Source organism: Girardinichthys multiradiatus, chromosome 20 (assembly GCF_021462225.1).
Source record: "Girardinichthys multiradiatus isolate DD_20200921_A chromosome 20, DD_fGirMul_XY1, whole genome shotgun sequence".
Taxonomy (NCBI): Eukaryota; Metazoa; Chordata; class Actinopteri; order Cyprinodontiformes; family Goodeidae; genus Girardinichthys; species Girardinichthys multiradiatus.
In genome coordinates this window covers 28,555,030-28,568,116 of record NC_061812.1, presented here as the reverse complement: position 1 = coordinate 28,568,116, position 13,087 = coordinate 28,555,030, and the positions used below count along the sequence as shown (strand labels likewise).

The 13,087-nt window shown below is 43.7% G+C and overlaps 1 protein-coding gene across 1 annotated transcript; it reads left to right on the top strand.

Annotated features, from left to right (window-relative positions):
• Positions 1-6,559: 6,559 nt before the first annotated feature.
• Positions 6,560-12,691, top strand: ccdc174 (coiled-coil domain containing 174). The gene is made up of 11 exons (XM_047346660.1): positions 6,560-6,701; positions 6,898-7,005; positions 7,096-7,196; positions 7,282-7,340; positions 7,736-7,889; positions 8,106-8,201; positions 8,807-8,943; positions 9,320-9,414; positions 9,817-9,964; positions 10,111-10,263; positions 11,861-12,691. Exons 1-11 carry the CDS (start codon positions 6,660-6,662, stop codon positions 12,397-12,399), a joined length of 1,632 nt encoding a protein of 543 aa, XP_047202616.1. The 5' UTR covers positions 6,560-6,659; the 3' UTR covers positions 12,400-12,691.
• The last annotated feature ends 396 nt before the right edge of the window (positions 12,692-13,087 follow it).

Sequence of the window (13,087 nt, the reverse complement as noted above, 5' to 3'; positions counted from 1 at the left end):
AAAGTTTGGACACACCTTCTCATTCAAAGAGTTTTCTTTATTTTCATGACTATGAATATTGTAGCTTCACACTGAAGGCATCAAAACTATGAATTAACACATGTGGAATTATATACTGAACAAAAAAGTGTGAAACAACTGAAAATATGTCTGTACTGTATGTCAAAATAAACCCACGATAGAGTTGGAATCCAGTTTCATACATTTCCACATTTTGTGACGTTTCAAACAAACTTTAATGTGCTTTATTGGGGTTGGGATCAATGCATAATAGTGCATATCTGAAGAGGAAGAAAAATAAAAGGTTTTCACAACTTATATTCATCTGTTAGAATGGCCTAGTCAAAGCACAGACCTAACTCCAACTGAGAATCTGTGACTTAAAAGTTGATGTTTACAGAGGCTCCCATCAAGTCTGAGAAAGGTTGAGCTGTTTTGCAAAGAACTGGCCAAAGGTTTTGTTCCTAGAGGTGCAAAGCTGGTGGTAAAAAAACATTTTTTGTACGAAATCATTGTCCTTCCACTTCACAATTATGCTCCACTGTGTCTTGGTCTAAAACATTAAACCCCAGTAAAATCAATTAAATGTGATTGTAAGGGTTACAAAATGTGTAAGATACTAGGGGCATGGATATTTTTGGAAGGCACTCTACATTTCTTCAATTGTACGATACTTCCTTTGTATTAATGCAAATCAGTTTACTCTATTTGTTCATTGATAAATTAGTTAATTATTAATTCATTTACTTAGTTTAACCTCTTGCTAATCTTAAACAGTTTCAAGCCTGTTTGTCGTACTCGTACTCGTCGTCTTCCGCTTATCCGGGACCGGGTCGCAGGGGCAGCAGACTCAGCAGAGACGCCCAGACGTCCCTCTCTCCAGAAACCTCCTCCAGTTCCTCCAGGGGGAGCCCAAGGCGTTCCCAGGCCTGCAGAGAGACATAGTCCCTCCAGCATGTCCTGGGCCTCCTCCCGGTGGGACGTGCCTGGAACACCTCCTGAGGAAGGCGTCCAGGAGGCATCTGGTATAGATGCCCGAGCCACCTCAACTGGCTCCTCTCGATGTGGAGGAGCAGCGGCTCTACTCCGAGCTCCTCCCGGATGGCCGAGCTCCTCACCCTATCTCTAAGGGAGTGCCCGGCCACCTTACGGAGGAAGCTCATTTCAGTTGCTTGTATCCAAGATCTCGTTCTTTCGGTCATGACCCAAAGTTCATGGCCATAGGTGAGGGTAGGAACGTAGACCAACCGGTAAATTGAGAGCTTTGCTTTTCGGCTCAGCTCTCTCTTTACCACAACGGACCGGCACAGCGCCCCCATTACTGTGGAAGCCACACCGATCCGTCTGTCGATCTCCCGCTCCATTCTTCCCCCCCTTGTGAACAAGACCCCGAGATACTTAAACTCCTCCACTTGAGGCAGGAACTCCCCTCCAACCTGAAGAGGACAAGCCACCCTTTTCCGGTCGAGTACCTTGTCCCTGTACTTTATCAATTACGTTGTACTTATGACAACTAATGACAATAAAGGATATTCTGATTCCATGCTGATTCTGAACAGCAACTTTACTATGAAGTACTCTATGTACTTCATAGTAAAGTTGCTGTTACACATCAGTAGTAGTACAATCTGAAGTTCTTGACCTACATGCAGGAACGTGCACAGATAGACGCTACGTGGTGCTAGAGCACCTGCCCTTTTATCCTTTGGAAAAAAAAGTGCCCTCCTGAAATCTTATTTAAAAAATTTTTTTTACAGTGTATAGTGTGGGGCCCAAGGTAAAATTTCTGAATTTAAAGGCCTATAATACCAGTGCCTCACGTTTTGTGCATAAATTCAAATCTATCTCATAGATGTACGTACATTTGCTATAATGGTCCCTGATGTCTTCTGTTTGACTCATGTTTTTTTTTTTTATTGCAAATACGGCCAAATGAGCTGGTTAACATTACAATTTATACACTACTAAAATAACTTTAATAAAGTTCAGTAACCCCTGGTAGGGTCTCCCATGGCAAACAGGTTCTAGGTGATGGGTCAGACAAAGAATGGTTCAAGAACCCCTCATGAAAAACACAATATCGAGGCACGTGACGTCGCCCGGTACGGCGGAGCCGGGGTCCCACCCTGGAGCCAGGCCTGGGGTCGGGACTCATCGGAGAGCGCCTGGTGGCCGGGTTGCTCCTCGCGGGACCCGGCCGGGCCAAGCCCGAACGAGAGACGCGAGGCCATCCCCCAGTGGACCCACCACCTGCAGGGGGAACCGTGAGGGACCGGTGCAAAGAGGATTGGGTGGCGGACGAAGGTGGAGACCTCAACGGCCCGATCCCCGGATGCTTAGGCTGGCTCTAGGGACATGGAATGTCACCTCGCTGGGGGGGAAGGAGCCTGAGCTTGTGCGGGAGGTCGAGAGATATCAACTAAAAATAGTCGGGCTCGCCTCCACGCACAGCGTGGGCTCTGGAACCCATCTCCTTGAGAGGGTTTGGACTCTCTTCTACTCTGGAGTGGCCCACGGGGAGAGGCGGCGGGCTGGTGTGGGTTTGCTTGTTGCCCCCCAGCTCAGCCGTCTCGTGTTGGGGTTTACCCCAGTGGATGAGAGGGTTGTATCCCTGCGCCTTCGGGTTGGGGAGAGGTCTCTGACTATCATTTCAGCCTACGGGCCGAGTGGTAGTGCAGAGTACCCTGCCTTCTTGGCGTCCCTGTCGGGGGTGCTGGATAGTGCCCCTCCCGGTAACTCCATTATTCTGCTAGGGGACTTCAACGCCCACGTGGGGAACGACAGTGACACCTGGAGAGGCGTGATCGGGAGGAATGGCCTCCCCGATCTGAATCCGAGTGGTGTTTTGTTATTGGACTTCTGTGCTAGTCACGGATTGTCCATAACGAACACCATGTTCAAACATAAGGGTGTCCATCAGTGCACTTGGCACCAGGACACCCTAGGCAGGAGGTCGATGATCGACTTTGTTGTCGTATCATCAGACCTTCGGCCGCATGTTTTGGATACTCGGGTGAAGAGAAGGGCTGAGCTGTCCACTGATCATCACCTGGTGGTGAGTTGGATCCACTGGAGGAGGAGAAAGCCGGACAGACTCGGCAGGCCCAAACGCATAGTGAGGGTCTGCTGGGAACGCCTGGCGGAGCCCTCGGCCAGGGATGTATTCAACTCCCACCTCCGGGAGAGCTTCGACCAGATCCCGGGGGATGTTGGAGACATAGAGTCTGAGTGGACCATGTTCTCTGCATCTATTGTCGATGCTGCTGCCCATAGCTGCGGCCGTAAGGTCTGCGGTGCCTGTCGTGGCGGCAATCCCAGAACCCGGTGGTGGACACCGGCAGTAAGGGATGCAGTTAAGCTGAAGAAGGAGTCCTATCGGCTGTGGTTGGCTTGTGGGACTCCTGAGGCGGCTGACGGGTACCGTGAGGCCAAGCGTGCTGCGGCCCGGGCTGTGGCAGAGGCAAAAACTCGGGCCTGGGAAGAGTTCGGTGAGGCCATGGAGAAGGACTACCGGTTGGCCTCGAAGCAATTCTGGCAAACCGTCCGGCGCCTCAGGAGGGGGAAGCAGTGCTTTGCCAACACTGTTTATAGTGGGGGCGGGAGACTGCTGACCTCGACTGAGGACATTATCGGGCGGTGGAAGGAGTACTTCGAGGATCTCCTCAATCCTGCCATCACGCATTCCGTGGTGGAAACAGAGGCTGGGGACTCGGGGTTGGACTCTTTCATCACCCAGGCTGAAGTCACCGAGGTGGTTAAAAAGCTCCGCGGTGGCAAAGCTTCGGGGGTGGATGAGATCCGCCCTGAGTACCTCAAGTGTCTGGATGTTGTAGGGCTGTCATGGTTGACACGCCTCTTCAACATTGCGTGGCGGTCGGGGACAGTGCCTCTGGACTGGCAGACTGGGGTGGTGGTCCCCCTTTATAAGAAGGGGAACCGGAGGGTGTGTTCCAACTACAGGGGGATCACACTCCTCAGCCTCCCTGGTAAGGCCTACGCCAGGGTATTGGAGAGGAGAGTCCGACCGATAGTCGAACCTCGGCTTCAGGAGGAATAGTGTGGTTTTCGTCCCAGCCGTGGAACACTGGACCAGCTCTATACCCTCTACAGGGTGCTCGAGGGTTCATGGGAGTTTGCCCAACCGATTCACATGTGTTTTGTGGACCTGGAGAAGGCATTCGACTGTGTCCCTCGTGATGCCCTGTGGGGGGTGCTCCAGGAGTATGGAATCGGGGGTCCTTTATTAGGGGCCATCCGGTCCCTGTACGAGCGGAGCAGGAGTTTGGTCCGCATTGCCGGCACTAAGTCGGACCTGTTCCCAGTGCATGTTGGACTCCGGCAGGGCTGCCCTTTGTTGCCGGTCCTGTTCATAACTTTTATGGACAGGATTTCTAGACGCAGCCAAGGGCCGGAGGGGGTCTGGTTTGGGGACCAGTGGATTTCGTCTCTTCTTTTTGCGGATGACGTGGTCCTGCTGGCCCCCTCTAGCCAAGACCTACAGCATGCGCTGTGGCGGTTCGCAGCCGAGTGTGAAGCGGCTGGGATGAGGATCAGCTCCTCCAAGTCCGAGGCCATGGTACTCGACCGGAAAATGGTGGCTTGTCCTCTTCAGGTTGGAGGGGAGTTCCTGCCTCAAGTGGAGGAGTTTAAGTATCTCGGGGTCTTGTTCACGAGTGAGGGAAGAATGGAGCGGGAGATCGACAGACGGATCGGTGCAGCTGCCACAGTAATGGGGGCGCTGTGCCGGTCCATTGTGGTGAAGAGAGAGCTGAGCCGAAAAGCAAAGCTCTCAATTTACTGGTCGGTCTACGTTTCTACCCTAACCTATGGCCATGAACTTTGGGTCATGACCGAAAGAACGAGATCACGGATACAAGCAGCTGAAATGAGCTTCCTCCGTAGGGTGGCCGGGCACTCCCTTAGAGATAGGGTGAGGAGCTCGGCCATCCGGGAGGAGCTCGGAGTAGAGCCGCTGCTCCTCCACATTGAGAGGAGCCAGTTGAGGTGGCTCGGGCATCTATACCGGATGCCTCCTGGACGCCTTCCTCGGGAGGTGTTCCAGGCACGTCCCACCGGGAGGAGGCCCAGGGGACGGCCCAGGACACGCTGGAGGGACTATGTCTCTCGGCTGGCCTGGGAACGCCTTGGGCTCCCCCTGGAGGAGCTGGACAAGGTGTCTGGAGAGAGGGATGTCTGGGCGTCTCTGCTGAGTCTGCTGCCCCCGCGACCCGGTCCTGGATAAGCGGAAGACGACGAACGAACGAACGAACGAAGTTCAGTAAATGTGGGGCATGTAAGCTAAGTTGTATTTTCTACTTCTGTGTGTTAAAATGATGATGTGATCAGAGTATTTTAATTTCTAAACAACAGACATCTTATCAGTTCTCAGGACTTGTAATCTCATTCATTTTTATTCTCTAAGAATAATTTCTGTCATATATCACACTGGCTACATGCAAAAGTATAGATGATTCTTCTTATGATCATATTCTCTGATGTTGGTTTCATATTGAGTATAAAGATTTTATAACTCATTTTCTGGGTATAGTTGATTTACGCTGTAGAATGGTCACTGGTTACTGAAGGTAACTCATTTAGTGTGACCTATCTGGTAAATTTGGCAGTGTAACCTGCTTTGCTACAACATAAGGTTATTTGGTGCAGAAGACATTTAGTGATAAAAGTACAGAATGATATAGTCAAGACAAACACGTTGTGCTCAGTGTGTAAAAAGAAAAAAAATGAAGGATAACATAAGTTTCAAATCTGAATCAGGAAGTTCAGGTTGTGAATCAGTAATCTAACTTTAAATCAGTCTATGATAATTTTGTTGCCTTATTAATCTTAAGAATTTTGTCAAATGCATTCTTGTTTTGAGTTTTTTTTACCTGGGTGGTCATTTCCCTTCAACCCACAGGACTGTTTGTTTTGGGGGTGCTTAGTAATAAATATAAATTATTTTCATGCTGTGCCTGTAATAAATCTCACACTACAAAGGCAACCGACAGCTCCATGTGCCGCACAAGGTGCCCTTTTTTTCCACTTGAGCACCTGCCCCCTAAAATGTTTGTGCACGCCACTGCCTACATGTGTTAAGTCAGCATTTTTCGGATGGTCCAAAATGTCTCCCGGTATGTTGCGAAAAGCAATTTGTAAAATTATGATAATCTTTTATGTTACTTTGTTGTCACACTAACTAATTTCCTCAGTTTCTCAGTAACTCTTACTTTACATTACGATTCTGTTTGGAGATATTTCAACATGTTTTCAGTCTTGCTGTTTTTATTCAATTTATTAAAAAAATAATTTAAAAAATATTTTTGCAGCATTTTATGGTGGGTGTAAATGGTTTTAGTTGCTAAACCTTAACAAGTTATCACCATTTCGCCCATTTGTTTAATTTCCTGAAGTCAGATTTTACGTAGAAATATATTACTAACTCCTGATTGCATATAAACTACAAAAGGCTTCCTAATATTAAGATTTGAACACATTTGAGAGGTTCTCCACTGAAGAAGAGAAGGTGTAAGTACAAGAAACGGCCACTAGAAGGCGCCCATGTAGCATGTTTCCAGTGAGAAAAACATCGGCCACGAAGAAGACGTTAGACGGCTAAGGGAATTGTAGCTTCTCCGTAGATAAAACATCAAATAGGTATTATGGAGAAAAAGAAGAAACTTCTGGAAGTAGCAGCGTCATCGGTAGGTTAATCTATATCAACGTTTAAAAGTTAGTCATTTAGGTTTTTATGTTAAAGTTTGCCATTTAAAAAAAAATTATCAAAACAATTTGCATTGGCTAGAGCCCTGCTAATGCTAACTATAGCAATGCTGCACACTTTTTAAAATATGAATAATGTTCAGTTAAAAATCTACATTTCCTGTTTTTTTCCTGCAGCTAGTGGACCTTAAAGCTGAACTTTTCAGAAAGCAGGAACAGTTCAAACGAGAGAAACTCGGACAGGAAAATGCTGAAGCTGGACTCAAAACAAAATTCCCCTCTAAGGTATTTCAGGTTATCCTCGGAAAGATTATGAACGAGTTTTCTGATGATCCAAAACTGTGTACCTCTGTGCTCTTGATTTAACACGTTCAGAAACCTAACATCTGGAGTAAACAGAACGCTGGTGTTTCGTCGAGAGCTGCTAAGGATGCAGAGCAGCTGGCAGAGGAACAGGTCAATCTGAATACAGCCAGGTAGGTTCACCTTTTAATGACACAGACATTTTTAATGTTTACACGGGGACATGAACTCTGACGTCTCATTTCTGATTCATCTCAGGCGCAAACTGGAGGAGAAGGCCAAACTCTATGAGCAGATGACAAAGGGAGACTTCCCAGGTGATGCTTCACATTGTCCTGATAAAATACTCATTATCCATTTTCTTTCTTTCTTTCTTTCTTTCTTTCGTGAATAGATTCTCCCACTTGAGGTGTGGATTTCTGCAGCTCCTCCAGAGTTAACATGGGCCTCTCTCATGACATACTCTTTCCTTTGTCAAATGTGGGATTAAACCGTATTCTGACATCTTATTAAGTGATGTCTGAAGGCAATCTGCCTTGCTTTTCAGATTTTTATTTTGTAAAACATGTTCATTTTTATTCCACTTCATATTTATAGACAGGTTTGTGTGTATTTGTCACATAAAATCCACAAAACATACATTAATATTTGTGGGATATTTTGCAAGGCACTGTACATGTAAAATAAGTTGCAGTGTCCTGTTGATTGTCAGATGAAGAGACAGAGGGACTGTACCTCGTTGACTTTACCCAAAAGATAATTGACAAGAAGCGAGAAACACTTGCGCAGAAGGAAATGGACAAGGAGGATGAGGAAAAAGATAGTTTGTCACCCGTCCCTCCTCCCCAGAATCCAGATGAGGAATGGTAATATGTGTTTTTCTATCTTTGGGGAAGCGTTAACTTTCCAAACTGCATCATTAATGGGGTTCATGTTTTATATGTTGCCAAAAAATGAGTAGAGAAAAGTCCTAGTGACTTACCTTTGCATCACATCTTTAACGGTTTCAAGGCCAACCTTGAACCATAACCTTATAGGTAATGCAAAAAGAAACAGTGAAAAATCAGTTTTTCTATTTGTAGGGTGGATTATGTGGATGCTTTGGGACGATCTCGAAGATGCATGAAGAAAGATCTGCCAAATTTCATGAAAATGGACCAGGATCTAAATGGAAAAGGGTAATTATTTAAATAAGCCTTTGGCATTTTTTTTTCCTAAAAATGGAACAGCTCAGATTGAGCAGTTTGGGGATAAAATTAAAGCAGTTTGGCTGAGATTTTTCAGACATGCGGGGAAGGGATGGTGGGTATAGGTAATCAAAGAAGCTGCCAGGTTGGAGGAAGAGGAAGACCACAGAGAAGGTCTATAGATGTAGTTAAGAAGAATATGCAGAGTGTCGGGTTGTGACAGAGGAGGCAGATCAGCAACTCTATAAAGACAAGAAGAAGTAGAGACTGGTTGTTGAACAAAAAATGATCAAACAGTTTTTAGAAGGTGACATGTTGGACATTTTAGGTTTGCAGATGTTTGTTTCTTACAGAAGATTTGGGAAGATCAGTGAAGCATATTTTAGTTTGCTCCTTTGATTAAACTGAGTCAAAAGTGTTTTTAAGAAGGTACCACAATATAAAATTTTATATATACATTTTTTATAGCGTGGTCATTCTGTGTTTTATTATTTAAATCTATTGTTTCATATAATCTATGTTGCCTATTATACCTTGATGCCGTGATATAGATATTGTTGCTAATATGGCATTATACCTTCTGATGTTCTCCATAGACTATTATCAAATGATAAGACTCTACTATCAGAGGACATGCGTCGAGAGCTGCAGAGGCAGGAATGGGAGAGGGAGGAAGAGGAGGCCATGAAGAAGCCGGTTGGACCGATCCACTACGAGGACATTAGAGCACAAGGTCAGCAGCCTATCAGAACTCTGCAAAACCAAAAGACCAGACTTGGAGGATTCAGGTCCAGCCTGAAGACTTTTAAAACAGGAGGAAGACAACCTCCGCCATTTTGTGTTCAGACCATCCTCAGCTTCTTCCCTGATGCCTTCAGTATAAAGTGCCGGCAGTGAAGACCACAAGACACAATGTCTTTTAACCTGCTGCTAAAGTCATGCTTGGCAACATAAAACCATAATCATTGTTGATTGCAGTATCACACTTTGCATTGAACATATAGCAAATTAGTTTCCCATTTGGGACAATAAAATTACCACTAAGGTTTGAAGTTCGGTTTCCTTGTATGTGAAATGGTATTAACGTTTTTTTCTTTCAACAATCAAAGAGGCACGAGAACTTGGTGTGGGCTACTTTGCTTTTTCCCAGGATAAAGAGCAGCGCCAAAAGCAAAGAGAAACTCTGGACATGCTCAGAGACCAGGTGGGTTAATTGTGTAAGAGGTATAGAAAGGTTACATTTCATGTTTAGGTGAAAACAAAACACAAATGATACTTCTAACTGCAAAGAAGCAAAAAGAGGTAATAAAAATACACATGAGGGACTTCATGATGGGATCAACACTGTATTTGACAATATATATATATATATATATATATATATATATATATATATAGGGATATCAAGTTATTTAATCTGATTATTGGAAGTACAACATACAAAGGTTAATGATATGGAAACAGACCCAATATACTGAGCATTTGTTAAGATCATTGTGCACTCCAACCTTTAACCAAAACCTCTTTGTATTTTTTTCTACAATGTGAGCTTCTTGCAGCCTGATGACTAATCTGCTCCATGTTGGATCTTCTTTCCCTCCTTCAGACAACAGATCAACGGACTAAAAGAGAACGACTCAAAGAGAAGAGGCAAGCCATCCTGCAGGCTCGACTGGCCAAGGTGAGGCAGAGGAAGATGAAGAAGACGAAGCTGGACGGCACTGAAGAAGAGGAGAAAGATGAAGAAAATCGAGGTTAGCACCTACATCCACTAATGTGAACTTTTACATATTTTACAACAAAATAGAAATAGATAAGTTTTATCTTCAAGACATAACATCGATGCTGCTGTTTTTGACTAATAGACATGAAAGTGAAGGATTGTTATTGACTGTTTCAGGGGAAGAAGAGGAGGGTGAAACGGTGGGACCTTTCCCTCAGTCAGACGTTCCACCAGAGGTCAGCACTCTGAAGAAGGTGGAAGTGGAGATTCAGGAGAGGAGGGACACCAAACCTGGGGTCCCTCATGTCAGAGAATGGGACAGAGGCAAAGGTAAACCCCATTATTTCAATTCTGTAATAAAACGTTTACCTTGTGAAATCATAAATATGACAATAGCAAGCTGTACAACGGGTAAATGAACACAATTTACAAAGTTTTCATGAGAATCTAACATTTCTTTGGGTAAAGCAGGTACAATAATCTTCTGAAGGCTTTAGAAGACATCTCTGTTTTTAAACCATTTCTGAAATAGATGGATGTACTTGGTCTTAAACACATGAAGGGAGAAGCAACAGCGAGTCAAATGTTTCAGTCATAGCTCGTGTTTATGGCAGGAATCTTTTCTGTTGACAACTTGTTGTGGTTTGTTTTGAGGATGCAGAGAGGTTGTTAGCACCCTGCAGGAGGAAGACCGTTCTTCATGGTGTTCTGGCTTCCTCCCAAGTTTCAAAAACCAGAATGTTACAAGATTCATACCGAGTCTGAAAAAGTATAGAATTTGTTTGAGTTTCCTTACTATGTTATTTAAAAGATCTATTTTAAAAATCTTAATTTCTAAAGATTAAAGTTCATCTTCCATTGATTTAGTATTTATTTTTATCTTTAAAGTACTGCTTCCCATCTTGATTTTTTTGGATCCAACTTGGTGATCAGTTTGGTTAGTTACCGAATAAGAGAAACCACAGATTAACTCCCAGAAACTATTATTTAAAAGGCTGATTTCACTTTTTTTGGCATCTTAGATCAGAGTTTCAAACTGGATCTGTTTCTGGTTTTAAAAATCTCTATTTAATGTTGGATAATTCAGTCCAGATTTTAAAGTAGAACTGATTTAAACAGTATCAAAAAATAAACTTTGGACAACACATTGAAAGTTTTTCAGATTTTTAGTGAACTATTTGGATGCAGTTAGAAAAGAAAAAGCAAGAACAAAGAGTTTGGATTTTCCCACTATTGTGTGATTTAAAGTCCCCCTGCAGATCTGAATGGCTGATTGGGGGGGAAATAAAACGAAGGGGTTATGGTTTTTTTAGCCTTTTAGTAGCAAGCTGGGGCTAATATGTCTTCTATTACCCTTACTTATTATGTAAGGGTTTGGGTGTTGATCCACTGCTGAAGAGGATATAAGTAAAGGTGGCTGCAGAGCTAAGTGTGTATGCACACACCCGTTACTCACCGATGGTCATTATCACTCTGGTTCTGCAATGACAGCTTAATTTGTGGAAGCACACGCTGTGTTGAGATGCCCATGGCTAATAATTTAACAGAATAAAGGTTTTCTTAACATAACTTTTGACTGGGATTGTATGTGGTAGACGAGCACAACGTGTTACATAAGTGAGAAGTGGATGGAAGACGAAGCAAACTTGGTTAAAAATGAAAAATCTTAGTGTATTTGTGTTCACCCTCCTTCACTTTGGTACTCTTAAATGAAATTCAGTGCAAGCAGTCTCCTTTGAAACTCACCTAATTTTTAGTTGGAAAAAGATTTTGAAAAAATCATGCATCACTTTCCTTTGTTTTGGTCTCTTAAAATAAACTTTGATTTTAGTAGTATTTTTTTTTTCATTAGCAATGCTGTAAAGTTCAAAGACATGTTAATTTTCTGAAGTTAACACTTCTTGTCTGCTTGTTTTTGTTTTTCCAGAATTCATGTTTAGCGAATGGAAAACTCGATGTAGAGAGGAGCGAGATTCTGAGTTTGCTCCTCCCTCTGCGTACTTTGCTGAAGACAGAAGACCAAAACCAAGAAAGACTAAAAATCAGCAGAATAAATCAAACATGTTCTTTAAATCAACTAAATATCCAGAAGCGGTTTCTGAGGATGAGACCAAACCAGAAGCTCCAGCTGTGTTTTCACCTCCTAAGCCTCAGAAGGATAACCCCCAAGCATCCTCTCAGTCTCCACAACCCTCACCTGCAGGGAGCTCCTCACTTTCAGCTCCACCCTTTATTCCCCGGTTTTCAATGCCTCCTCCTTTCCATCCCCCATTTCCCCCTCCTCCCTTTCAGTTTGCAGGACCACCACATTCCTTTCCTCCATTCCTCCCACGGTACCAGTACCCGCCCCAGCATGCACCTCAGGAGCCTCCTCCTCCAGGAGATGAAAGCCAGGCTCCACGGCCTTCTGGAGGTGCTCCACAGAGTTTAGACGACATGTTGTCCTTCTACAGGAACTCCTCCTAATGGCTTATTTTGTCAATATTAATACTTCAAAGGAGAAAATAGAAACTCCGTCTACTTAAGAATTCAAGTATTTATTAAAAAAATTGTTTGTTTTGTTGTATTTTAAAAAGTTTTCATTGATCATCTTTCATGCTGCTTGAAGAAACATTCTTCATGAAACTGCGTTCCTGAAATATGGGTTATCTTCATCACTTATGCTTTTAAATGTTGGAGTATAATAGTGGCCACCAGATGGCGCTTTGCAATTTGTAAATAAAACTAAAGACTGCAGCGCAGATCTCTATGGCTACAACGACTGAAGTGACTGATTTAATATATTTAGTTTTACATTTGTTTTATAAATGTTTGTTTTCTTCTTGGAATGGTAACAAAAGGACGACACGGTACATCACATATAGGTGCGTCTCGGTAAATTATTATATAAAAGTATTTAATGAAAACCCACAATTCAGAAAATTAAATATTACTGAAAACACTTTTTTTTTTTACAGATTTGTTGTACTCAAAACGTTCTGTACAGTAAATGCTCTCAGTACTTGGTCCAGGATCCTTTGCAGAATTACTGCCTCAATGCAGCATGGCATGGAGGGGATCCGCCTGTGGTTCTGCTAACATGTTCAGGAAACTCTTGTTCTGATGTCAGCCTTCTGCTCATCTTGTTGGGTCTAGTAGTCCTCATCTGCAGTAC